The 27,623-nt window shown below is 47.3% G+C and overlaps 1 protein-coding gene across 1 annotated transcript in view; it reads left to right on the top strand.

Moving 5' to 3' along the window:
- Positions 1-27,623, top strand: part of LOC115125561 (arf-GAP with coiled-coil, ANK repeat and PH domain-containing protein 3-like) — a 185,149-nt gene that overhangs the window by 77,373 nt on the left and 80,153 nt on the right. Inside the window, exons 2-8 of the mRNA XM_065004415.1 lie at positions 1,794-1,851; positions 13,673-13,792; positions 14,585-14,638; positions 24,451-24,509; positions 25,834-26,017; positions 27,204-27,248; positions 27,618-27,623. The exon at positions 27,618-27,623 is cut by the window's right edge and continues 90 nt beyond it. Coding sequence (XP_064860487.1) covers positions 1,794-1,851; positions 13,673-13,792; positions 14,585-14,638; positions 24,451-24,509; positions 25,834-26,017; positions 27,204-27,248; positions 27,618-27,623 — 526 coding nt within the window. The remainder of the gene's footprint in view (positions 1-1,793; positions 1,852-13,672; positions 13,793-14,584; positions 14,639-24,450; positions 24,510-25,833; positions 26,018-27,203; positions 27,249-27,617) is intronic.

Here is a 27,623-nt window from a genome sequence, read left to right as displayed (position 1 = left end):
ACCCCCCCCCCTAGTCACACCCCGACCTAACCATTATCAAGAATAAAAAGGCTCTCTAAGGCCGTGATACTGATGGAATGAACGGACATCTGTACTCAGCCAGTCGAAATCATGAATCAGCATCATTTTTATGGATATCATTTTTATGGATATATATATATATACTAAGAAATGTAATTTTTTAAACGAACGACATGAAACGACATGAAATGCAGCTAGTTTTCTGTCTTTGAAATGATTTGCGTTAGTTGTGCAGTTGGCTAGCTCCTCAGAAGTGTTCTGACGAGAGAGAACGTTTTCTCTGCCGGGCAACATCGTGCTCATTGTTATGGATAAATCCATAACAACAACCACAACAACAACAACAACAAAAAACTGCAAATGTAGCTACTTTGCTGAAATGATTGCTGCACTGTTTGACCTGACTGTGTTAGCCGTACTTGGCTAGCTAGCTAGTAAGCGTTGCGGTAAAAGCGTTGCCATGCCAACATTTAGAACAAAAAACTCTCAGCCGGCTTGGCTAGCAACCTTAATAGATGTGTCGGGACTAAGGCCTATATTTTCGTTGAGGGATGAAAATAATGTTTTTTTATTTAATTTAATTGGTAACCAGGTGTAGAAAATCTGAGGTTGTTGCATAGCAACTTTATTTAGTTTTAGACTGTTCTGATCTACGGTACCCCCGCTTCGTACCGGTGACCGCAGCACAACCGTTCTAAACTAGTCATTTTGCACGTCCTCTCGTGTACAATTGCTTTATTCAGTGTTTAACTGTGCAATAGTGTGTAGTGATGCCTAGTATGGCTGACCCCTGACTCCGTGTGAGTCGTGCCTGCTTGGGCAGTAAACTCTTCCATATTGATTGTTGATTATGACATGCTATACTGTGAATAGCCTGCATTGATTCAGGGGTTCTACTAATCCTCATTAGATTTGTGACACAGGGATCTGAGTGTCGATCTGGAATCTGGCTTTTCCTCTGTGCTACTCCCCATCTCCTCTCCTCTTCTCTCCACTCCTCTCGTCTCCTCTCCTCTCCTCTTCTCTCCTCTTCTCTCCACTCCTCTCGTCTCCTCTCCTCTTCTCTCCACTCCTCTCGTCTCCTCTCCTCTCCTCTTCTCTCCACTCCTCCTCATCTCTCCTCTCCATCTCTCCTCTTTACTCCTCTCCTCTTCTCTCCACTCCTCCTCATCTCTCCTCTCCATCTCTCCTCTCATCTCTCCTCTCCATCTCTCCTCATCTCTCCTCTCCATCTCTCCTCTCCATCTCTCCTCTCCATCTCTTCTCTCATCTCTCCTCTTCATCTCTCCTCTCCATCTCTCCTCTCATCTCTCCTCTCCATCTCTCCTCATCTCTCCTCTCCATCTCTCCTCTCCATCTCTCCTCTCCATCTCTCCTCTTCATCTCTCCTCTCCATCTCTCCTCTTCATCTCTCCTCTTCATCTCTCCTCTTCATCTCTCCTCTCCATCTCTCCTCTTCATCTCTCCTCTCCATCTCTCCTCTCCATCTCTCCTCTCCTCTCCATCTCTCCTCTCCATCTCTCCATCTCTCCTCTTCATCTCTCCTCTCCATCTCTTCTCTCCATCTCTCCTCTCCATCTCTCCTCTCCATCTCTTCTCTCCATCTCTCCTCTCCTCTCCATCTCTCCTCTCCATCTCCATCTCTTCTCTCCATCACTCCTCTCCATCTCTCCGCTCCTCCCCTCTCCATCTCTCCTCTCCATCTCTCCATCTCTTCCTTGATCATAGATCTGTATGATGCTGACCTGTCTGTTCATCTTGTGTTTCTGCAGGGCTGGCATCAATGAGGTGGAGACGGATGTGGTGGAGATCGAAGCTAAACTAGATAAGGTACTGGAATAACGTCTCTGTCTCTGTCCCTGACCATGTCCCTGTCCCTGACTCTGACCATGTCTCTGTCCCTGACCATGTCTGTCCCTGTCCCTGTCCCTGTCTCTGTCCCTGTCTCTGTCTCTGTCCCTGACCATGTCTCTGTCCCTGTCCCTGACTCTGACCATGTCTCTGTCCCTGTCCCTGACCATGTCTCTGTCCCTGACCATGTCTCTGTCCCTGACCATGTCTCTGTCCCTGACTATGTCCCTGTCCCTGACCCTGACCCTGAACCTGTCTCTGTCCCTGACCATGTCTCTGTCCCTGACCATGTCTCTGTCCCTGACCCTGTCTCTGTCCCTGACCATGTCTCTGTCCCTGACCATGTCCCTGAACCTGTCCCTGACCATGTCTCTGACCTGTCTCTGTCCCTGACCATGTCTCTGTGTCTGACCATGTTTCTGTCTCTGTCCCTGACCATGTCTCTGTCCCTGACCATGTCTCTGACCCTGTCTCTGTCCCTGAACATATCGCTGTCTCTGTCTCTGTCCCTGTCTCTGTCCCTGACCATGTCTCTGTCTCTATCCCTGACCATGTCTCTGTCCCTGTCTCTGTCCCTGACCATGTCTCTGACCCTGTCTCTGTTCCTGTCTCTGTCCCTGTCTCTGTCCCTGTCTCTGTCCCTGACCATGTCTCTGTCTCTATCCCTGACCATGTCTCTGTCTCTGTCCCTGACCATGTCTCTGTCTCTATCCCTGACCATGTCTCTGTCCATGTCTCTGTCTCTATCCCTGACCATGTCTCTGTCTCTGTCCCTGACCATGTCTCTGTCCCTGACCATGTCTCTGTCTCTGTCCCTGACCATGTCTCTGTCTCTGTCCCTGACCATGTCTCTGTCCCTGACCATGTCTCTGTCCTTGTCCCTGACCATGTATCTGTCTCTATCCCTGACCATGTCTCTGTCTCTGTCCCTGACCATGTCTCTGTCCCTGACCCTGACCATGTCTCTGTCCCTGAACCTGTCTCTGTCCCTGACCATGTCTCTGTCTCTATCCCTGACCATGTCTCTGTCTCTGTCCCTGACTATGTCCCTGACCCTGACCATGTCTCTGTCCCTGACTATGTCTCTGTCCCTGACCCTGACCATGTCTCTGACCCTGACCATGTCTCTGTCCCTGACCATGTCTCTGTCCCTGACCATGTCTCTGACCCTGACCATGTCTCTGACCCTGACCATGTCTCTGTCCCTGACCATGTCTCTGTCCCTGACCATGTCTCTGACCCTGACCATGTCTCTGTCCCTGACCATGTCTCTGTCCCTGTCTCTGTCCCTGACCATGTCTCTGACCCTGTCTCTGTCCCTGTCTCTGTCCCTGACCATGTCTCTGTCTCTATCCCTGACCATGTCTCCCTGACCATGTCTCTGTCTCTGTCCCTGACCATGTCTCTGTCTCTATCCCTGACCATGTCTCTGTCTCTGTCCCTGACCATGTCTCTGTCTCTATCCCTGACCATGTCTCTGTCTCTGTCCCTGACCATGTCTCTGTCCCTGACCATGTCTCTGTCCCTGACCATGTCTCTGTCTCTGTCCCTGACCATGTCTCTGTCTCTATCCCTGACCATGTCTCTGTCTCTATCCCTGACCATGTCTCTGTCCCTGACTATGTCTCTGTCTCTGTCCCTGAACATGTATCTGTCTCTATCCCTGACCATGTCTCTGTCCCTGACCATGTCTCTGTCCCTGACCATGTCTCTGTCCCTGTCCCTGACCATGTCTCTGTCCCTGACCATGTCTCTGTCTCTGTCCATGTCTCTGTCTCTATCCCTGACCATGTCTCTGTCTCTGTCCCTGACTATGTCTCTGTCCCTGACCATGTCTCTGTCCCTGACTATGTCTCTGTCCCTGACCCTGACCATGTCTCTGACCCTGACCATGTCTCTGAGCCTGACCATGTCTCTGTCCCTGACCATGTCTCTGTCCCTGACTATGTCTCTGTCCCTGACCATGTCTCTGTCCCTGACCTTGTCTCTGTCCCTGACCATGTCTCTGTCCCTGACTATGTCTCTGTCCCTGACCATGTCTCTGTCCCTGTCTCTGTCCCTGACCATGTCTCTGTCCCTGACCATGTCTCTGTCCCTGTCCCTGACCATGTCTCTGTCCCTGACCATGTCTCTGTCTCTGTCCATGTCTCTGTCTCTATCCCTAACCATGTCTCTGTCTCTGTCCCTGACTATGTCTCTGTCCCTGACCATGTCTCTGTCCCTGACTATGTCTCTGTCCCTGACCCTGACCATGTCTCTGACCCTGACCATGTCTCTGAGCCTGACCATGTCTCTGTCCCTGACCATGTCTCTGTCCCTGACTATGTCTCTGTCCCTGACCATGTCTCTGTCCCTGACCATGTCTCTGTCCCTGACCATGTCTCTGTCCCTGACTATGTCTCTGTCCCTGACCATGTCTCTGTCCCTGACCATGTCTCTGTCCCTGTCCCTGAACCTGTCTCTGTCCCTGACCATGTCTCTGTCCCTGACCATGTCTCTGTCCCTGACTATGTCTCTGTCCCTGACCATGTCTCTGTCCCTGACCATGTCTCTGTCTCTGTCCCTGAACCTGTCTCTGTCTCTGTCCCTGACCATGTCTCTGTCCCTGTCCCTGACCATGTCTCTGTCCCTGACCATGTCTCTGTCCCTGACCATGTCTCTGACTCTGACCATGTCTCTGTCCCTGACCATGTCTCTGTCCCTGACCATGTCTCTGTCCCTGACCATGTCCCTGTCCCTGAACCTGTCTCTGTCCCTGACCATGTCTCTGTCCCTGACCATGTCTCTGTCCCTGACCATGTCTCTGACCCTGTCCCTGACCATGTCTCTGACCATGTCTCTGTCCCTGTCCCTGACCATGTCTCTGACCATGTCTCTGTCTCTGTCCCTGTCCCTGACCATGTCTCTGACCATGTCTCTGTCCCTGTCCCTGACCATGTCTCTGACCATGTCTCTGTCTCTGTCCCTGTCCCTGACCATGTCTCTGACCATGTCTCTGTCCCTGTCCCTGACCATGTCTCTGACCATGTCTCTGACCATGTCTCTGTCTCTGTCCCTGTCCCTGACCATGTCTCTGACCATGTCTCTGTCCCTGTCCCTGAACCTGTCTCTGACCATGTCTCTGACCCTGTCCCTGACCATGTCTCTGACCATGTCTCTGTCCCTGTCCCTGACCATGTCTCTGACCATGTCTCTGTCCCTGTCTCTGTCCCTGAACCTGTCTCTGTCCCTGACCATGTCTCTGTCCCTGACCATGTCTCTGACCATGTCCCTGAACCTGTCTCTGTCCCTGAACCTGTCTCTGTCCCTGTCCCTGTCCCTGACCATGTCTCTGTCCCTGAACCTGTCTCTGTCCCTGACCATGTCTCTGTCCCTGTCTCTGTCCCTGACCATGTCTCTGTCCCTGTCTCTGTCCCTGTCCCTGAACCTGTCTCTGTCCCTGACCATGTCTCTGTCCCTGTCTCTGTCCCTGACCATGTCTCTGTCCCTGACCATGTCTCTGTCCCTGACCATGTCCCTGTCCCTGAACCTGTCTCTGTCTCTGACCCTGTCTCTGTCCCTGACCATGTCTCTGTCCCTGTCTCTGTCCCTGAACCTGTCCCTGTCCCTGAACCTGTCCCTGTCTCTGTCCCTGAACCTGTCCCTGTCTCTGTCCCTGTCCCTGAACCTGTCTCTATCCCTGACCATGTCTCTGTCCCTGACCATGTCTCTGTCCCTGACCATGTCTCTGTCCCTGTCCCTGACCATGTCTCTGTCCCTGACCATGTCTCTGTCCCTGACCATGACCATGTCTCTGACCCTGACCATGTCTCTGACCCTGACCATGTCTCTGTCCCTGACCATGTCTCTGTCCCTGACCATGTCTCTGTCCCTGACTATGTCTCTGTCCCTGACCATGTCTCTGTCCCTGACCATGTCTCTGTCCCTGTCTCTGTCCCTGTCTCTGTCCCTGACCATGTCTCTGTCCCTGACCATGTCTCTGTCCCTGACCATGTCTCTGTCCCTGTCCCTGAACCTGTCTCTATCCCTGACCATGTCTCTGTCCCTGTCCCTGACCATGTCTCTGTCCCTGACCATGTCTCTGTCCCTGACCATGTCTCTGTCCCTGACCATGTCTCTATCCCTGAACCTGTCTCTGTCCCTGACCATGTCTCTGTCTCTGACCATGTCTCTGTCCCTGACCATGTCTCTGTCCCTGACCATGTCTCTGTCTCTGTCCCTGAACCTGTCTCTGTCCCTGACCATGTCTCTGTCCCTTACCCTGACCCTGTCCCTGTCCCTGTACCTGAACCTCTCTCTGTCTCTGTCCCTGAACCATGTCTCTGTCCCTGACCATGTCTCTGTCCCTGACCATGTCTCTGTCCCTGTCCCTGAACCTGTCTCTATCCCTGACCATGTCTCTGTCCCTGACCATGTCTCTGTCCCTGAACCTGTCTCTGTCCCTGACCATGTCTCTGTCCCTGAACCTGTCTCTATCCCTGACCATGTCTCTGTCCCTGACCATGTCTCTGTCCCTGACCATGTCTCTGTCCCTGACCATGTCCCTGTCCCTGACCATGTCTCTGTCCCTGACCATGTCTCTATCCCTGACCATGTCTCTGTCCCTGTCCCTGACCATGTCTCTGTCCCTGACCATGTCTCTGTCCCTGACCATGTCTCTGTCCCTGACCATGTCTCTGTCCCTGAACCTGTCTCTGTCCCTGACCATGTCTCTGTCCCTGACCATGTCTCTGTCCCTGTCCCTGAACCTGTCTCTATCCCTGACCATGTCTCTGTCCCTGTCCCTGACCATGTCTCTGTCCCTGACCATGTCTCTGTCCCTGACCATGTCTCTGTCCCTGAACCTGTCCCTGTCTCTGAACCTGTCCCTGTCCCTGACCATGTCTCTGTCTCTGAACCTGTCCCTGTCCCTGACCATGTATCTGTCCCTGAACCTGTCTCTGTCCCTGAACCTGTCCCTGTCCCTGACCATGTCTCTGTCCCTGACCATGTCTCTGTCTCTGTCTCTGTCCCTGACCATGTCTCTGTCCCTGACCATGTCTCTGTCCCTGTCTCTGTCCCTGACCCTGACCATGTCTCTGTCTCTGTCCCTGACCATGTCTCTATGACTGACCCTGTCTCTGTCCCTGACCCTGTCTCTATGACTGACCCTGTCCCTGTCTCTGTCCCTGACCCTGTCTCTATGACTGACCCTGTCCCTGACCCTGTCTCTGTCCTTGACCCTGTCTCTATGACTGACCCTGTCCCTGACCCTGTCTCTGTCCCTGACCCGGTCTCTATGACTGACCCTGTCCCTGACCCTGTCTCTGTCCCTGACCCTGTCTCTATGACTGACCCTGTCCCTGTCCCTGACCCTGTCTCTATGACTGACCCTGTCCCTGACCCTGTCTTTGTCCCTGACCCTGTCTCTATGACTGACCCTGTCCCTGACCCTCTCTCTATGACTGACCATGTCCCTGTCTCTGTCCCTGACCCTCTCTCTATGACTGACCATGTCCCTGTCTCTGTCCCTGACCATGTCTCTGTCCCTGACCCTGTCTCTGTCCCTGACCCTGTCTCTGTCCCTGACCCTGTCTCTGTCCCTAACCATGTCTCTGTCCCTGACCCTGTCTCTGTCCCTGACCCTGTCTCTGTCCCCGACCCTGTCTCTGTCCCCGACCCTGTCTCTGTCCCCGACCATGTCTCTGTCCCTGACCCTGTCCCTGACCCTGTCTCTGTCCCTGACCATGTCTCTGTCCCCGACCCTGTCTCTGTCCCCGACCCTGTCTCTGTCCCCGACCCTGTCTCTGTCCCCGACCCTGTCTCTGTCCCTGTCTCTGTCCCTGTCTCTGTCCCTGTCTCTGTCCCTGTCCCTGACCCTGTCTCTGACCCTGTCTCTGTCCCTGACCCTGTCTCTGTCCCTGACCCTGTCCCTGACCCTGTCCCTGACCCTGTCTCTGTCCCTGACCCTGTCTCTGTCTCTGTCCCTGACCATGTCTCTGTCCCTGACCCTGTCTCTGTCCCTGACTCTGTCTCTGTCCCTGACCCCGTCTCTGTCCCTGACCCTGTCTCTGTCCCTGACCCTGTCTCTGTCCATGACCCTGTCTCTGTCCATGACCCTGTCTCTGTCCCTGACCCTGTCTCTGTCCCTGTCTCTGTCCCTGACCCTGTCTCTGTCCCTGACCCTGTCTCTGTCCCTGTCTCTGTCCCCCTGACCATGTCTCTGTCCCTGACCCTGTCTCTGTCCCTGACCCTGTCTCTGTCCCTGACCCTGTCTTTGTCTCTGTCCCTGACCCTGTCTCTGTCCCTCACCCTGTCTCTGTCCCTGACCCTGTCTCTGACCATGTCTCTGTCCCTGACCCTGTCTCTGTCTCTGACCATGTCTCTGTCCCTGACCATGTCTCTGTCCCTGACCCTGACCCTGTCTCTGTCCCTCACCCTGTCTCTGTCCCTGACCCCGTCTCTGTCCCTGACCCTGTCTCTGACCATGTCTCTGTCCCTGACCCTGTCTCTGTCTCTGACCATGTCTCTGTCCCTGACCATGTCTCTGTCCCTGACCATGTCTCTGTCCCTGACCATGTCTCTGTCCCTGACCATGTCTCTGTCCCTCACCCAGTCTCTGTCCCTGACCCCGTCTCTGTCCCTGACCCTGTCTCTGACCATGTCTCTGTCCCTGACCCTGTCTCTGTCTCTGACCATGTCTCTGTCCCTGACCATGTCTCTGTCCCTGACCCTGTCTCTGTCCCTGTCTCTGTCCCTGACCATGTCTCTGTCCCTGAATGTCTCTATCCCTGACCATGTCTCTGTCCCTGTCCCTGACCATGTCTCTGTCCCTGACCATGTCCCTGTCCCTGACCATGTCTCTATCCCTGACCATGTCTCTGTCCCTGAACCTGTCCCTGTCTCTGTCCCTGACCATGTCTCTGTCCCTGACCATGTCTCTGTCCCTGACCATGTCTCTGTCCCTGAACATGTCTCTGTCCCTGACCATGTCTCTGTCCCTGAACCTGTCTCTGTCCCTGACCATGTCTCTGTCCCTGTCCCTGAACCTGTCTCTATCCCTGACCATGTCTCTGTCCCTGTCCCTGACCATGTCTCTGTCCCTGACCATGTCTCTGTCCCTGACCATGTCTCTGTCCCTGAACCTGTCCCTGTCTCTGAACCTGTCCCTGACCATGTCTCTGTCTCTGAACCTGTCCCTGTCCCTGACCATGTATCTGTCCCTGAACCTGTCCCTGTCTCTGAACCTGTCTCTGTCCCTGACCATGTCTCTGTCCCTGACCATGTCTCTGTCCCTGACCATGTCTCTGTCCCTGACCATGTCCCTGACTCTGTCTCTGTCCCTGACCATGTCTCTATGACTGACCCTGTCTCTGTCCCTGACCCTGTCTCTATGACTGACCCTGTCCCTGTCTCTGTCCCTGACCCTGTCTCTATGACTGACCCTGTCCCTGTCTCTGTCCCTGACCCTGTCTCTATGACTGACCCTGACCCTGTCTCTATCCCTGACCCGGTCTCTATGACTGACCCTGTCCCTGACCCTGTCTCTGTCCCTGACCCTGTCTCTATGACTGACCCTGACCCTGTCTCTATGACTGACCCTGTCCCTGTCTTTGTCCCTGTCTCTATGACTGACCCTGACCCTGTCCCTGACCCTCTCTCTATGACTGACCATGTCCCTGTCTCTGTCCCTGACCCTCTCTCTATGACTGACCATGTCCCTGACCATGTCTCTGTCCCTGACCCTGTCTCTGTCCCCGACCCTGTCTCTGTCCCCGACCCTGTCTCTGTCCCTGTCTCTGTCTCTGTCCCTGACCCTGTCTCTGTCCCTGACCCTGTCTCTGTCCCTGACCCTGTCCCTGACCATGTATCTGTCCCTGACCCTGTCTCTGTCCCTGACCATGTCTCTGTCCCTGACCATGTCTCTGTCCCTGACCATGTCTCTGTCCCTGACCATGTCTCTGTCCCTGACCATGTCTCTGTCCTGACCATGTCTCTGTCCCTGACCCTGTCCCTGACCCTGTCTCTGACATTACAAATGTCATATTATGTCTATATACAGTGTTATATATGTTACAGTATAAAGTGTTGTAACGATGTGCAAATAGTTGAAGTACAAAAGGGAAAATAAATCAACATAAATATGGGTTGTATTTACAATTATGTTTGTTCTTCACTGGTTGCCCTTTTCTTGTGGCAACAGGTCACACATCTTGCTGCTGTGATGTCACACTGTGGAATTTCCCCCAGTAGATATGGGAGTTTATCAAAATCGGGTGTGTTTTTGAATTCTTTGTGGATCTGTGTAAATTGAGGGAAATATGTGTCTTTAATATGGTCATACATTGTGCAGGAGGTTAGGAAGTGCAGCTCAGTTTCCACCTCATGGCCTGATTCTGATCTGCATGTATTATTTGGTGTTCTACGTTGTACGCTGAGAATATTTATCCAGGATTCTGCATGCAGAGTCTTAATTTGGTTGGTGAGCGGACCCCAGGGCCTCACAACCATAAAGGGCAATGGGTTCTATGACGGATTCTGTCTCGGTCTCATTTCTTTTTACTTCAGTTTATTTTAGTAAATACTTTCTTAACACTTATTTTTCTTAAAACTGCATTGTTGGTTAAGGGCTTTGTAAGTAAGCATTTCACTGTAAGGTTCTACACCTGTTGTATTAGGCGCATGTGACAAATATCATTTGATTTGATTTACTATAGACCCATTTCCCCTCCTACACTTTTTAAAAATTTTACACACTCAACAACCGTCTGTACAGAGTGTAATCATGGACCATTTGATGTATAGGATTCTGTCTCTCTCTGTCTCTCTCTGTCTGTCTCTCTCTCTCTGTCTCTCTCTGTCTCTCTCTGTCTGTCTCTCTCTCTGTTTCTCTCTCTCTCTGTCTCTCTGTCTCTCTCTCTCTGTTTCTCTGTCTCTCTCTCTCTGTTTCTCTGTCTCTCTCTCTCTGTTTCTCTGTCTCTCTGTTTCTCTGTCTCTCTGTTTCTCTGTCTCTCTGTTTCTCTGTCTCTCTGTCTCTCTGTCTCTCTGTTTCTCTGTCTCTCTGTCTCTCTGTCTCTCTGTCTCTCTCTCTCTCTGTTTCTCTGTTTCTCTCTCTCTGTTTCTCTCTCTCTGTTTCTCTCTCTCTGTTTCTCTCTCTGTTACGAATCCCTTTTGGCCCGACAGTCTAGGGGGGATGGTAATGAGACCCGTAACATAACTCATGCAAATTATTATTGTGACAAAGTAAAAGTGTGCACGAAATAACCACGACTACAGAAATCTACCGTCAAACTCCAGGTTTATTTATAAACACACGGTAATGGGGGGAGCAGGAAAAGGGGCTGAGCTGGACCCAAGGAAAGAAACAATAAGTATTCAAAAACACCCCTAAGCTAGACTAGCCTACTTTAACAACAGCCAACTAACTAACCAAAAATACAGTGGGTGGTCCGCCCAGTTCTAACTAGTGTATTTAACAAAGTTCACCTACGGGTAGTGTATGCCCATGGGCGACTTGTCTTGGTTTCCCCCTTTTCCCACAAACAAACAAAATAACCAAAAACAATACTCACAGGTGATGACAAAGTGCTATGGAGGTGCTCAAACAAAAGAGAGGTTAAGACACAAAGCGAGAGTGAACCACAGAGACCTACAGACATGGCATTTACAGAGAGATTGAGCTCCAGAACAAACAAATGATGGGGTTTTTAAACCATGGGGAAGGAACTGTGATAGGATAGGAAATAGGAGGAGGTGTGTCTTCTGATTGATGATTGATTGTTGACTGATTGGGGAGTGATGATTTTCACCTGTGAGGGGAGAAACACACACAGGATAACTGTATCCGTAACACTCTCTCTCTCCTATGCTATTAGAAGTAACATCTAAGTTATTACTGACAGTTACTGGATGAAGGCATACAGCTGAAGCTAGCGCTGTACGAAGAAGGTCAAACCACCCTCAAGGTGACTTAGATAGGGAAAGCATCGAACAGCTCGTTGTGCTACTAGGATATAGAATGTAAACACACACAAGCACACATTTACGTCCCTCAGACACTCAACACACCAGCCCCCATTGAATGAACACCGCAACCCTAGTTTTTATTTTTTTATTTAACCTTTATATAACTTGGCAAGTCAGTTAAGAACAAATTATTTTTTACAATGACGGCCTAGGAACAGTGGGTTAACTGACTTGTTCAGGGGGCAGAACGACAGATTTTTCCCTTGTCAGCTCGGGGGATCCGGATCTTGCAACTTTCAGGGGCAGAACAACAGATTTTTCCCTTGTCAGCTCGGGGGATCCGATCTTGCAACTTTCAGGGGCAGAACAACAGATTTTTCCCTTGTCAGCTCGGGGGATCCGGTTCTTGCAACTTTTCAGTTAGTGGTCCAACACTCTTAACCACGAGGCTACGCTGCCGCCATCTTGTTTTAACATGATTCACCAAACCATGTCTGTTTCTGTGACTAATCACAGATTAAAGATTGAAGTCAGATTCCCAGATACTCGAATGTAGCTTTAATTAAGTCATAGGGGTGGTTTAGTTGGTTAGTTAGAGCATTAGTTAGACTCTAACTAACCAACTAAACCACCAGTATGGCCAGCAGTCACTGTCCCCATCTGCCCCCTCCTGCATTATTTCAGCTCCAGGGATCATGACCCCTTACTCTCTGACCTTAAATCCCATCTCTGAGTGTGACCTTCCTCTGGGGTCAGACAGAAGGGTCACCATCAGTGCGATTAGCTCTGTTTAACAGGGCTCCTTTCAGTCATGTTTAAGGAGGCGAGTCGAGCTCCTTCCCATGGTCAACACCAGTGATCTAGTGCACTGGTTCTCAATCCTGGTCCCGGGGACCCAAAGGTAGAAATGTCCCTTAGCCCAGTCTAGGCTAAGGGGCCTAAACTGGATCATGAAGAACATCCCCAGATCATCATTCCTCCTCCACCAAACGTGTCTAATGGAGAGAGAGAGAGAGAGAGAGAGAGAGAGAGAGAGAGAGAGAGAGAGAGAGAGATCATTTCCGGGTCATGAATCTGCACTGCGATCCTTAATTCAGATGACTAGACCTGGAAAGACCTCTCTCCCAAATGTCACCCTTATTCCCCTATATCAGTGGTTCTCAATCCTGGTCCCGGGGACCCAAAGAGGTGCACATTTTGGGGGGAGGGTTCGGGGGGTTGCCACAGCACTACACAGCTTTGAGGATTTAAATCAGGTGTGTAGTACTGGGGCAAAAACGTAAATATCCTTTGGGTCCCCAGGACCAGATCTGAGAACCAGTGGTAGTGTATTGAAAGTATAGGGATTATTTATTCAGCGCGAACAGTGATCAGAGTTTAACCACCTACAGTACCAATAATACAACAATACCAGTCAACAGTTTGGACACACCTACTCATTCAGTTTTAAAACAAATATATTTTTTACTATTTTCTACATTGTAGAATAATAGTGAAGACATCAAAACTATGAAATAACACGTATGGAATCATGTAGTAACCCCAAAAACCAGAAAAAAAGTGTTAAACAAATCAAAATATATGTTATATTTGAGATTCTTCAAAGTAGCCACTCTTTGCCCTGATGACAGCTTTGTACACAACACAATATTTGTAAGTCGCTCTGGATAAGAGCGTCTGCTAAATGACTTAAATGTAAATGTAAACACATTTACTACACAACACATTGACAACACAACACATTGACACTGGGTTTGAGCTACCGTACCTGAATACCCTCTCAATACTTTTAAATGGCCCACTCAAACTGAATAACCCAAACCTATATTTCTCTCTCTCTCTCTCCTTCTCCTAGCTGGTGAAGTTATGTAGCGGTATGATCGAGGCGGGCAGGGCGTACGTAAGCGCCAACAAGCTGTTTGTCAACGGCATCAAAGACTTGTCTCAGCAGTGCAAGAAGGAAGAAATTATCTCTGTAAGTATCACATGAATACACATTAGACAAATGTATAGAATTGCGGAGGTGGAGTTAGAGTGGAGTTAGAGTTAGAGTGGAGTTAGAGTTAGAGTGGAGGTAGAGTTAGAGTTAGAGTGAAGGTAGAGTGGAGTAGAGTAGAGTGGAGTTAGAGTTAGAGTGGAGGTAGAGTTAGAGTTAGAGTGGAGGTAGAGTTAGAGTTAGAGTGAAGGTAGAGTGGAGTAGAGTAGAGTGGAGTTAGAGTTAGAGTGAAGGTAGAGTGGAGTAGAGTAGAGTGGAGTTAGAGTTAGAGTGGAGGTAGATTAGAGTGGAGGTAGAGTGGAGTAGAGTAGAGTGGAGTTAGAGTTAGAGTGGAGGTAGATTAGAGTGGAGGTAGAGTGGAGTAGAGTAGAGTGGAGTTAGAGTTAGAGTGGAGGTAGAGTGGAGGTAGATTAGAGTGGAGGTAGAGTGGAGTAGAGTAGAGGATGTCTGAAATAGAGATACTTCCCCACATTACTCTAGTCTCTACATTCCTTAAAATTTCCCCTCTTCAACAATAACAGTTGAAATATAAACAGCATTGTCCAGACCGAGACCATCTTCCCCCCCTAGCTGGTGAAATATAGACGTGAAGATGTTAGATTAATGAGAGAGATCTGAGACCTTCTTTATTTTTCAATACATTGAATTGAACTTCTTCCTGTACAAGCCTGCTAGCTGTCGGAGTAGAATGAATCTCAGTGATGATCTGTGAAGTGAACATCAACTCACTACAGTCATGTGTGTAACCTGAAGGTCTCCCTGTGTCTCTAGGAGTGTCTGGAGAAGTGTGGGGAGAGCCTGCAGGAGATCGTCAACTACAACATGGTAAGACACACACACACACACACACACACCTGTCTATATAAGGTCCCACAGTTGACAGTGCATGTCAGAGCAAAAACCAAGCCATGAGGTTTAAAGAATTGTCCGTAGAGGATTGTGTCGAGGCACAGATCTGGGGAAGGGTACCAAAACATTTCTGCAGCATTGAAGGTTCCCAAGAACACAGTGGTCTCAATCCTTCTTAGATGGAAGACGTTTGGACAATTTTGGATCTGACCTCAACTTTTTCCAAAATGCTGTTCTGCAGGATGTCACACTCTAAAGTACACAGCAAAACATTTTGGTTGGTTCATTTAAAAATACATTAAAATATTTTGCCTAATTCTGTTATTCGCTCAAATTCCATATTCTGTTGTTTAGTTTTTCCTTTTTTTGGTCCCACAAATATTTCTGGTTTTCCTCCAGTTTTTTTTAAAATGGAAAAACAACCAAATGAGATGTTCTGTGTTCACAACGATGTTTACACCACATCAGGGGACGACTTTTGAGTTCTGAAAACAGTGAAAAACAAGTAAGTTAACCTTTATTTGTTGTAATTTAAATGAATGGTTGTGTTGTTAGATTCTGAAGTTTACATACACTTAGTTTGGAGTTAAAAACTCGTTTTTCCAACCACTCCACACATTTCTTGTTTAACAGACTATAGTTTTGGCAAGTCGGTTAGGACATCTACTTTGTGCATTGACACAAGTAATTTTTCCAAAAATTGTTTACAGACAGATTATTTCACTTATAATTCACGGTATCACCATTCCAGTGGGTCAGAAGTTTACATGCACTAAGTTGACTGTGCCTTTAAACAGCTTGGAAAATTCCAGAAAATTATATAATGGCTTTAGAAGCTTCTGATAGGCTAATTGACATAATTTGAGTCATTTGGAGGTGGAGCTGTGGATGTATTTCGAGTCCGACCTTCAAACTCAGTGCCTCTTTGTTTGTGTCACGCCCTGACCTTAGTTATCTCCGTTTTCTTTATTATCTTGGTTAGGTCAGGGTGTGACGAGGGTGGTATGTGTGTTTTTGGTATTTTCTAGGGTTTTTTGTATATCTATGGGGTTTTGGTATTGTCTAGGTAAATGTAGGTCTATGGTGGCCTGAATTGGTTCCCAATCAGAGACAGCTGTTTATCGTTGTCTCTGTTGGGGATACTATTTAGGTTGCCATTTCCATGTTGGTTTGGTGGGTTATTGTCTATGTGTAGTTGCATGTCAGCACTAGTTGTTTATAGAATAACCCACCAAACTGACAGAATAACCCACCAAACCAGGACCGAGCAGCGTGAAAAGGAGGAGCAGATGTTATGGACTTGGGAGGAGATTTTGGACGGAAAAGGATCCTGGACATGGGAGGAAATACTAGATGGAGCAGGACCCTGGACGCAGCCTGGGGAGTATCGCCGTTCTAAGGAGGCAGGACCCTGGACGCAGCCTGGGGAGTATTGCCGTTCTAAGGAGGCAGGACCCTGGACGCAGCCTGGGGAGTATCGCCGTTCTAAGGAGGCAGGACCCTGGACGCAGCCTGGGGAGTATCGCCGTTCTAAGGAGGCAGGACCCTGGACGCAGCCTGGGGAGTATCGCTGTTCTAAGGAGGCAGGACCCTGGACGCAGCCTGGGGAGTATCGCCGTTCTAAGGAGGCAGGACCCTGGACGCAGCCTGGGGAGTATCGCCGTTCTAAGGAGGAGAAATACAGGAGAATAGAGGAACGGAGACGATATGAGGGTACACGACTAGCACGGAAGCCCGAGAGGCAGCCCCAATCATTTTTTGGGGAGGGGGGCATACGAGGAGATTGGCTGAGTCAGGTAGGAGACCTGAGCCAAGTCCTTGTGCTTACCGTGGGGAGCGTGTAGTGGCCTGGCCAGTCTCCAGACCTGAACCCAATAGAAAATCTTTGGAGGGAGCTGAAAGTCCGTATTGCCCAGCGACAGCCCCGAAACCTGAAGGATCTGGAGAAGGTCTGTATGGAGGAGTGGGACAGTGTGTGCAAACCTGGTCAAGAACTACAGGAAATGTATGATCTCTGTAATTGCAAACAAAGGTTTCTGTACTAAATATTAGGTTCTGCTTTTCTGATGTATCAAATACTTATGTCATGCAATAGAATGCCAATGAATTACTTAAAAATCATACAATGTGATTTTCTGGAGTTTTGTTTTAGATTCCGTCTCTCACAGTTGAAGTGTACCTTTGATAAAAATTGCAGACCTCTACATGCGTTGTAAGTAGGAAAACCCGCAAAATCGGCAGTGTATCAAATACTTGTTCTCCCCACTGTATATAAAATGTGGAAAAAGTCAAGGGGTCTGAATACCTTCCAAATGCACTGAATGTGAGCACACACACACTTTGAGATTGTCAACTACAACATGGTAAGACCCACCCATATACACTCACTCTGTCTCTCTTTCTCACACACACACACACACACACACACTCTCATGCATATGCATGAGCGTACAGAGCCTCCAGCCTCCCGTTACCACATGGTAAGACCCACCCATATACACTCACTCTGTCTCTCTTTCTCACACACACACACACACACACACACACACACACACACACACACACACACACTCTCATGCATATGCATGAGCGTACAGAGCCTCCAGCCTCCCGTTACCACATGGTAAGACCCACCCATATACACTCACTCTGTCTCTCTTTCTCACACACACACACACACACACACACACACACACACTCTCATGCATATGCATGAGCGTACAGAGCCTCCAGCCTCCCGTTACCACATGGTAAGACCCACCCATATACACTCACTCTGTCTCTCTTTCTCACACATACACACACACACACACACACACACTCTCATGCATATGCATGAGCGTACAGAGCCTCCAGCCTCCCGTTACCACATGGTAAGACACACACACACACACACACATACACACCCTCTGTTCTTCCATCTTGAGTCCAGAGTGTTCTGCTCTGAGCCAGAATTGGAGAGAATGTTTAGAATTAGAGCACACAGCTGTGTAGGACAGACAGAGAGTACACACACAAACACACACAAATACACACATACACACACACTGTGCTGCTTCCATATGTGATAGGCATGATGAGTGCCATGGGGTCTCTGAGCCTGTTAAGCAGGGGTCATAGGTTTGGTAGTTGTACAAGTTAATGGGGTGGGGGGGGGAGATAAAAAGAGAGTACGAGAGAGAGGGAGATAAAGAGAGAGTACGAGAGAGAGGGAGATAAAGAGAGAGTACGAGAGAGAGGGAGATAAAGAGAGAGTACGAGAGAGAGGGAGATAACGAGAGAGCACGAGAGAGAGGGAGATAAAGAGAGAGCACGAGAGAGAGGGAGATAAAGAGAGAGTACAAGAGAGAGGGAGATAACGAGAGAGCACGAGAGAGAGGGAGATAACGAGAGAGCACGAGAGAGAGGGAGATAAAAAGAGTACGAGAGAGAGGGAGATAAAGAGAGAGTACGAGAGAGAGGGAGATAACGAGAGAGTACAAGAGAGAGGGAGATAAAAAGAGTACGAGAGAGAGGGAGATAAAAAGAGAGCACGAGAGAGAGGGAGATAACGAGAGAGTACGAGAGAGAGGGAGATAACGAGAGTGTACGAGAGAGAGGGAGATAAAGAGAGAGAGGGAGATAAAGAGAGAGTACGAGAGAGAGGGAGATAACGAGAGAGCACGAGAGAGAGGGAGATAAAGAGAGAGCACGAGAGAGGGAGATAACGAGAGAGAGGGAGATAAAAAGAGAGTACGAGAGAGAGGGAGATAACGAGAGAGAGGGAGATAAAAAGAGTACGAGAGAGAGGGAGATAAAGAGAGAGCACGAGAGAGAGGGAGATAACGAGAGAGAGGGAGATAAAGAGAGAGTACGAGAGAGAGGGAGATAACGAGAGAGCACGAGAGAGAGGGAGATAAAGAGAGAGAGGGAGATGAAAAGAGAGTACGAGAGAGAGGGAGATAAAAAGAGAGTACGAGAGAGAGGGAGATAAAAAGAGTACGAGAGAGAGGGAGATAACGAGAGAGAGGGAGATAACGAGAGAGTACGAGAAAGAGGGAGATAACGAGAGAGAGGGAGATAAAAAAAGAGTACGAGAGAGAGGGAGATAAAAAGAGAGTACGAGAGAGAGGGAGATAACGAGAGAGCACGAGAGAGAGGGAGATAAAAAGAGAGTACGAGAGAGAGGGAGATAAAAAGAGTACGAGAGAGAGGGAGATAACGAGAGAGAGGGAGATAACGAGAGAGTACGAGAAAGAGGGAGATAACGAGATAGTACGAGAGAGAGGGAGATAAAAAGAGAGCACGAGAGAGAGGGAGATAACGAGAGAGAGGGAGATAAAGAGAGAGTACGAGAGAGAGGGAGATAACGAGAGAGCACGAGAGAGAGGGAGATAAAGAGAGAGGGAGATAACGAGAGAGTAAGAGAGAGAGGGAGATAAAAAGAGAGCACGAGAGAGAGGGAGATAACGAGAGAGTACGAGAGAGAGGGAGGTAAAGAGAGAGTACGAGAGAGAGGGAGATAACGAGAGAGTACGAGAGAGAGGGAGATAACGAGAGAGAGGGAGATAAAGAGAGAGCACGAGAGAGAGGGAGATAAAGAGAGAGTACGAGAGAGAGGGAGATAAAGAGAGAGTACGAGAGAGAGGGAGATAACGAGAGAGAGGGAGATAAAAAGAGAGTACGAGAGAGAGGGAGATAAAGAGAGAGTACAAGAGAGAGGGAGATAAAGAGAGAGTACGAGAGAGAGGGAGATAACGAGAGAGCACGAGAGAGAGGGAGATAACGAGAGAGAGGGAGATAACGAGAGAGAGGGAGATAAAGAGAGAGTACGAGAGAGGGGGAGATAAAGAGAGAGCACGAGAGAGAGGGAGATAAAGAGAGAGTACGAGAGAGAGGGAGATAACGAGAGAGAGGGAGATAAAGAGAGAGTACGAGAGAGAGGGAGATAACGAGAGAGAGGGAGATAAAGAGAGAGTACGAGAGAGAGAGGGAGATAACGAGAGAGAGGGAGATAAAGAGAGAGAGGGAGATAAAGAGAGAGTACGAGAGAGAGGGAGATAACGAGAGAGCACGAGAGAGAGGGAGATAACGAGAGAGAGGGAGATAACGAGAGAGTACGAGAAAGAGGGAGATAAAGAGAGAGTACGAGAGAGAGGGAGATAAAAAGAGAGCACGAGAGAGAGGGAGATAAAGAGAGAGTACGAGAGAGAGAGTTTGGTAGAGAACTAGTTGTGAAAGTTAAGGGAGAGAGACAGAGAGGGAGATAAGGAGAGGGAGCGAGAGAGCAGGAAGAAAGAGAGGAAATTCCTGTCTTTTTAACAGTTGAGCTAAAATCTCCTAAATCCTTCCTGTCGTTTAACTAGTCAGCTCTTATGGACCATTCCCTCTTCTCTTCCTCTCTCATTCTTCCCTCTCCTCACATATCTGTGGTCATCACAATGTTTTTATGGTCAGATCAGGATTTAGGCCTTCTAATAAAATCATGTTACTGGTGTTTGGTGTTTTTGATGTTGACCTAGTTTGTAATCTCACCTCTAAATAACTTTTCAACAAAGTTCAGCCAAAACGATGAGGAGAATGTTCCTGCTGCCAGATATTCAGCCGTTTCTAGTTTGGACGTTGTAATAATATCATCTGGTTTGGTGTATTTTGGCCATTCAGGGACACCGTACAGATGACAGGTGCAGATTAGTGGATGATTTTTTTTTCTCTCTCTCTCTCTCTCTCTCTCTCTCTCTCTCTCTCTCTCTCTCTCTCTCTCTCTCTGTCTCTCTCTGTCTCTCTCTCTCTCTCTCTCTCTCTCTCTCTCTCTCTCTCTCTCTCTCTCTCTCTCTCTCTCTCTCTCTCTCTCTCTCTCTCTCTCCTCTCTCTCTCTCTCTCTCTCTCTCTCTCTCTCTCTCCTCTCTCTCTCTCTCTCTCTCTCTCTCTCTCTCTCTGTCTCTCTCCTTCTCTCCTCTCTCCTCTCCTCCTCTCTCTCTCTCTCTCTCTGTCTCTCTCTCTGTCTCTCTCTCTCTCTCTCTCTCTCTCTCCTCTCTCTCTCTCTCGCTCTCTGTCTCTGTCTCTCTCTCTCTCTCCTCTCTCTCTCTCTCTCCTCTCTCTCGCTCTCTGTCTCTGTCTCTCTCTCTATCTCTCTCTGTCCTCTCTCTCTGTCTCTCTCTCTCCTCTCTCCTCTCTCTCTCTGAGATCAGAAGAGAACATGGAATATCTCTAACTGAATATTCAGACCTTCTATTATGTGGGGGGCAGTTTTAAGGAGTCATATAAAATGACACACAGGTACATGTCCTGATTGGGGAAGGGACTGTGGATCGGTCTCTGTCCGTCCATTAGTCACACGTGACATCTCAGACAACGTGGGTGTAACGGTTTTCTTGAGTTGAAGGAGAGGCGGACTAAAATGCAGCGTGGTTACTTGTGTACATCTTTAATAAAGCTGAAACCACGAACAGTATACAAAAACAATAACCGTGAAAAAACCTAAACAGCCTATCTGGTACAAACAAACACAGAGACAGGATCAATCACCCACAAAACCCAAAACCAAACAGGCTACCTAAATATGGTTCCCAATCAGAGACAATGACTAACACCTGCCTCTGATTGAGAACCATATCAGGCCAAACATAGAAATAGACAAACTAGACATGTAACATAGAATGCCCACTCAGATCACACCCTGACCAAACAAAACATAGAAACATACAAAGCAAACTATGGTCAGAGTGTGACAGTGGGTGAACATACGTCTTGCCATAGAGATCCAGCATTTACAAAAACATGACCCTGATTGTCCCAACGCGGGAGCTGTGTTAATGAACTGAAATGTGTGAGTGACACCAGAGAAGAAGAAGAAGAAGGGAAGTGAGAGGGAAAACAGAGTTTTTGTATGATCAATGAGAGAAAATCTAATTTGGTTCAAACGAAAACATTTACTGTCTTATTTTCTACGAGGGATTTGATCCGATAGAAGTTTCATAGTGCTTAGGTTGTTACCAGTGTACTGACTACATGGCACAAATGACCTCTAACCCTGCACACAGACTTAGTACCGATACCCCCTGTATATACCCTCATTATTCTTATTGTGTTACTTTTTACTATTATTTTTTTACTTTAGTTTATTTGGTCATCATTTTCTTAACTCTTCTTGAACTTGGTTGGTTAAGGGCTTGTAAGTAAACATTTCACGGTAAAGTCTACACTTGTTGTATTCGGCGCATGTGACAAATAAAGTTTGATTTGATTTGACACGTGACAGTCCGGGAAAATTTGTGGGTCGCCAGTTGAATGGTGTTTCCTCCAACACATTGGTGCGGCTGCCTTCCGCATTAAGCGAAGCAGTGCGGTTTGGCAGGGTCGTGTTTCGGAGGACGCATGGCTCTCGACCTTCGCCTCTCCCGAGTCCGTAGGGGAGTTGCAGCGATGGGGCAAGACTAACTACCAGTTGGATATCACAAACAATAAAGTCAGGGTTTGTGCTTTTCACGTCTGTCACGCCCTGACCTGTGAGAGCCTTTTTATGTCTCTATTTTGGTTTGGTCAGGGTGTGATTTGGGTGGGCATTCTATGTTTTGTTTTCTATGTTTTTGTATTTCTTTGTGTTTGGCCGGGTATGGTTCTTAATCAGGGACAACTGTCTATCGTTGTCTCTGATTGAGAACCATACTTAGGCAGCCTTTTCCTACCTGTCTTTGTGGGAAGTTGACTTTGTTTATGGCACTATAGCCATGTTATTTAGAAATTCTGACAGGAGAGGCCATTGGAGTGTAACTTTACTGTGACCTGTCAACTACGATGAAAGCTGCAACACCTACTCTTTAACTAGCTGTCTCGAAGACAGTTCATATCATTAACTAGCTGTCTCGAAGACAGTTCATATCTTTAACTAGCTTTCTGGAAGACAGTTCCTATAATTAACTAGCTGTCTGGAAGACAGTTCATATCTTTAACTAGCTGTCTCGAAGACAGTTCATATCATTAACTAGCTGTCTCGAAGACAGTTCATATCATTAACTAGCCGTCTCGAAGACAGTTCATATCATTAACTAGCTGTCTCGAAGACAGTTCATATCATTAACTAGCTGTCTCGAAGACAGTTCATATCATTAACTAGCTGTCAAGAAGACAGTTCATATCATTAACTAGCTGTCTCGAAGACAGTTCCTATCATTAACTAGCTGTCTCAAAGACAGTTCCTGAATGTCTTTAACTAGCTGTCTCGAAGACAGATCATATCATTAACTAGCTGTCTCGAAGACAGCTCCTGAATGTCATTAACTAGCTGTCTCAAAGACAGTTCATATCATTAACTAGCTGTCTCGAAGACAGTTCATATCTTTAACTAGCTGTCTCGAAGACAGATCATATCATTAACTAGCTGTCTCAAAGACAGTTCATATCATTAACTAGCTGTCTTGAAGACAGTTCATATCATTAACTAGCTGTCTCGAAGACAGTTCATATCATTAACTAGCTGTCTCGAAGACAGCTCCTGAATGTCTTTAACTAGCTTTCTCAAAGACAGTTCCTGAATGTCATTAACTAGCTGTCTCAAAGACAGCTCCTGAATATCATTAACTAGCTGTCTCAAAGACACAGTTCATATCATTAACTAGCTGTCTCAAAGACAGCTCCTGAATATCATTAACTAGCTGTCTCAAAGACACAGTTCATATCATTAACTAGCTGTCTCAAAGACAGCTCCTGAATGTCATTAACTAGCTGTCTCAAAGACAGCTCCTGAATGTCATTAACTAGCTGTCTCAAAGACAGCTCCTGAATGTCATTAACTAGCTGTCTCAAAGACAGCTCCTGAATATCATTATATTTTTTAAACGTATTTGATAGCCTGTTCCATTTCAGTTATTAGCGGTCTCACAGGCAGAATCTCAAATCACCCACTCGCCCCTCGGCGAGTCCATTTGTGCGTTCAAGCGCGCCTCCACCATTTGAACAAGTGTTCCCGAGGCCGAGGGAGTGAAAATGATTGAGGTTGTACAGGATAATTATCCCCTCCGGTCGGCACTTAGACTGAGCCTGCAATGCTGCCGGCTTCATAGCGAAGTGGAATCCCATAAGGCACGGCGTAATTTTATTTTATTTTTTCGTAATTTCACACAAAAGAACGGAGAGGCCGAGGCATGCCTAATTATATGATACGTGCATTTCTTTATTTCTGATGTTCGAGGCTTGACACATAAAATATTAAACAGCTCCCAAATAAAATGTTTAACTGTTTAACTGAGGTTTATATTTTGTAAAACGACAGGGAGGATTTGTTCATTTTGAATTTCATGCATCATTCATGTCATGTGTGTCCCGAAGTTGATGGATTTATTGATCCCCCTCGCCACTCTCTGGAAGTCACCCTCTGAGATACGTCAGAACACAAGTAAACAGAGGGACCTCCGAGAGAGTTGGTAGGGGCGAGACAGTGGTTTGGGATTCACTGTGTCTCTCTCGCTCTCTGTCTCTTTCTCTCTATGTCTTGGTCTTTCTCTCTCTCTCCCCAACTCTGTCTCTGTCTCTCCGTGTCTCTCTCTCCCTGTCTCTCTCTGTCTCTCATTCTCCCTCTCTCTGTCCATGTCTCTCTCTCTCCCTCTCTGTCTCTCTCTCCCTGTCTCTGTCTCTCCCCATGTCTCTCTCTCTCCCTCTCTGTGTCTCTCTCCTTGCCTATCTCTCTCTCCCCATGTCTCTCTCTCTCCCTCTCTGTCTCTCTCCTTGCCTATCTCTCTCTCCCCCTGACTCTGTCTTTCTCTCTCCTTCTGTGTCTCTCTCCCTGTCTCTCTCTGTCTCTTTCTCTACAGATCCTATTTGACCAGGCCCAGAGGTCAATCAAACAGCAACTGCACACCTTCATCAAAGAGTGAGTATCATCCCTTCTTCCTTTGGTGTAGGCCTCTTCTTCTTGTCACATTTCAGTCCATAGAGATGGATAGAGGACTCTAGTACCCAAAAGCACATTTTAGCATGGACAGCTCCATTGAGGACTTTCACCATTCTGAAGTAGTTAACTGGGCGGGACTTTCTATGGGTTAACGAAGGATCACGTAATTCCATCCAGGTCATCGGGAGGGATCAGCCAATGAGGGAACTTTCCAGATCTACAGGTGCCAGTGAATCAACTGACTGTGTCTTTATACCGGTTCAAACAACACCCTCTAGGTGGCAGTATGCACCCCTTTTCAGGTTGTTTACCAACTCATAGAAGTAGTAGAAGAAGAACAGTGACTCAAGTGAGATGGCCTCAATGGAGCTACCCTGTGTGCTCACAGACGCCTTAATGGGACGGAGCTGATCTCTATACATCTCTATGTTTCAGTCTCTCATCTCTCTTCCTTCATTGTTCTGTAAAATGTGAGGTCCTCTCAATCAAGGTTTCCTTAGCCTGGTGCCAGATCTGTTTGTGCTGTCTTGTCAACAACTACTATAGTCATTGTCACCCTGTTGGGATGAGTGTAAGTCACTCTCTCTCTCTCTCCTCCCCCTGTAGGGAGATGTGTAAGTCACTCTCTCTCTCCTCCCCCTGTAGGGACGTGTGTAAGTCACTCTCTCTCTCCTCCCCCTGTAGGGACGTGTGTAAGTCACTCTCTCTCTCTCTCCTCCCCCTGTTGGGACGTGTGTAAGTCACTCTCTCTCTCTCTCCTCCCCCTGTTGGGATGAGTGTAAGTCACTCTCTCTCTCTCCTCCCCCTGTAGGGACGTGTGTAAGTCACTGACTCTCTCTCTCCTCCCCCTGTAGGGACGTGTGTAAGTCACTCTCTCTCTCTCTCCTCCCCCTGTTGGGACGTGTGTAAGTCACTCTCTCTCTCTCTCCTCCCCTGTTGGGATGAGTGTAAGTCACTCTCTCTCTCCTCCCCCTGTAGGGAGATGTGTAAGGTCACTCTCTCTCTCTCTCTCCTCCCCCTGTAGGGAGATGTGTAGTCACTCTCTCTCTCCTCCCCCTGTAGGGAGATGTGTAGTCACTCTCTCTCTCCTCCCCCTGTAGGGAGATGTGTAGTCACTCTCTCTCTCCTCCCCCTGTAGGGAGATGTGTAAGTCACTCTCTCTCTCTCTCCTCCCCCTGTAGGGAGATGTGTAAGTCACTCTCTCTCTCCTCCTCCCCCTGTAGGGAGATGTGTAAGTCACTCTCTCTCTCCTCCCCCTGTAGGGAGATGTGTAAGTCACTCTCTCTCTCTCCTCCCCCTGTAGGGACGTGCGTAAGTTCAAGGAGACAAAGAAGCAGTTTGACCGTGTGAGGGAGGACATGGAGATAGCCCAGGTGAAGAACGCCCAGGCCCCCAGGAACAAACCTCACGAGGTGGAGGAGGCCACTTCCTCTCTCACCCTGACCAGGAAGTGCTTCAGGCACCTGGCCCTGGACTACGTACTGCAGGTGAGAGGCATCACATTTAACATTTTAGTCCAATCTTAGCAGCTTTTATCCAGAGCGATTTACAGTTACTATGACAACCACATATCAGTTAAACTGTTGATCTATTTAATAGTAATATAATACCAGTACTATGATACCAGTAATATAATACCAGTAATTTGACTCCAATACCAGTAATATAATACCAGTATTAATACCAGTAATATAATACCAGTAATTTGACTCCAATACCAGTAATATGATACCAGTAATATAATACCAGTAATTTGACTCCAATACCAGTAATATGATACCAGTAATATAATACCAGTAATATAATACCAGTAATTTGACTCCAATACCAGTAATATAATACCAGTAATATGATACCAGTAATATGATACCATTAATATGATACCAGTAATATGATACCAGTAATATGATACCAGTAATATAATACCAGTAATATGATACCATTAATATAATACCAGTAATATAATACCAGTAATATAATACCAGTAATATGATACCAGTAATATGATACCATTAATATGATACCAGTAATATAATACCAGTAATATAATACCAGTAATATGATACCATTAATATAATACCAGTAATATAATACCAGTAATATAATACCAGTAATATAATACCAGTAATATGATACCAGTAATATGATACCATTAATATGATACCAGTAATATAATACCAGTAATATAATACCAGTAATATGATACCAGTAATATAATACCAGTAATATAATACCAGTAATATGATACCATTAATACGATACCAGTAATATAATACCAGTAATATGATACCAGTAATATAATACCAGTAATATGACTCCAATACCAGTAATATAATACCAGTAATATGATACCATTAATATAATACCAGTAATATAATACCAGTAATATAATACCAGTTATATAATACCAGTAATATGACTCCAATAACAGTAATATAATACCAGTTATATAATACCAGTAATATGATACCAGTAATATAATACCAGTAATATAACTCCAATACCAGTAATGTCCACTATGTGGTGCCATGATCCCTTAGTCCATGCTTGTGGCGTGACAACCTTCTAGAAGTAAACCATGTTAACTTGAATCTAACCTGTTGTGTTTATACTACTACTGATAATCAAACTGGTCACTTCAGTCGCTACATGTAATTTTGTCCATCTTTTCAGATCAATGTTCTTCAGGCTAAGAAGAAGTTTGAGATCCTTGACGCAGTGAGTAGTAACCTTGTCATCTAAACCTCTGATGCCGTTATATGTGTTAGCCATTTAGATAGCATGATAATATGTTTTATGATCTCTCTCTCTCTCTCTCTCTCTCTCTCTCTCTCTATCCTCTCTCTGTCCTCTCTCTCTATCCTCTCTCTGTCCTCTCTCTCTATCCTTTCTCTCTCTCTATCCTCTCTCTGTCCTCTCTCTCTCTCCTTTCTCTCTCTCTATCCTCTCTCTGTCCTCTCTCTCTATCCTTACTCTCTCTCTATCCTCTCTCTCTCTATCTTCTCTCTCTATCCTTTCTCTCTCTCTATCCTCGCTATCTCTCCCCATCTCTCTCTCTCTATCCTCTCGCTATCCTCTATCTCTCAGATGCTG

Source organism: Oncorhynchus nerka, linkage group LG2 (genome assembly GCF_034236695.1).
Source record: "Oncorhynchus nerka isolate Pitt River linkage group LG2, Oner_Uvic_2.0, whole genome shotgun sequence".
In the NCBI taxonomy this organism is placed as follows: domain Eukaryota; kingdom Metazoa; phylum Chordata; class Actinopteri; order Salmoniformes; family Salmonidae; genus Oncorhynchus; species Oncorhynchus nerka.
Note: the sequence above shows the minus strand (reverse complement) of the source record. Positions and strands in the feature narration are given on the sequence as shown.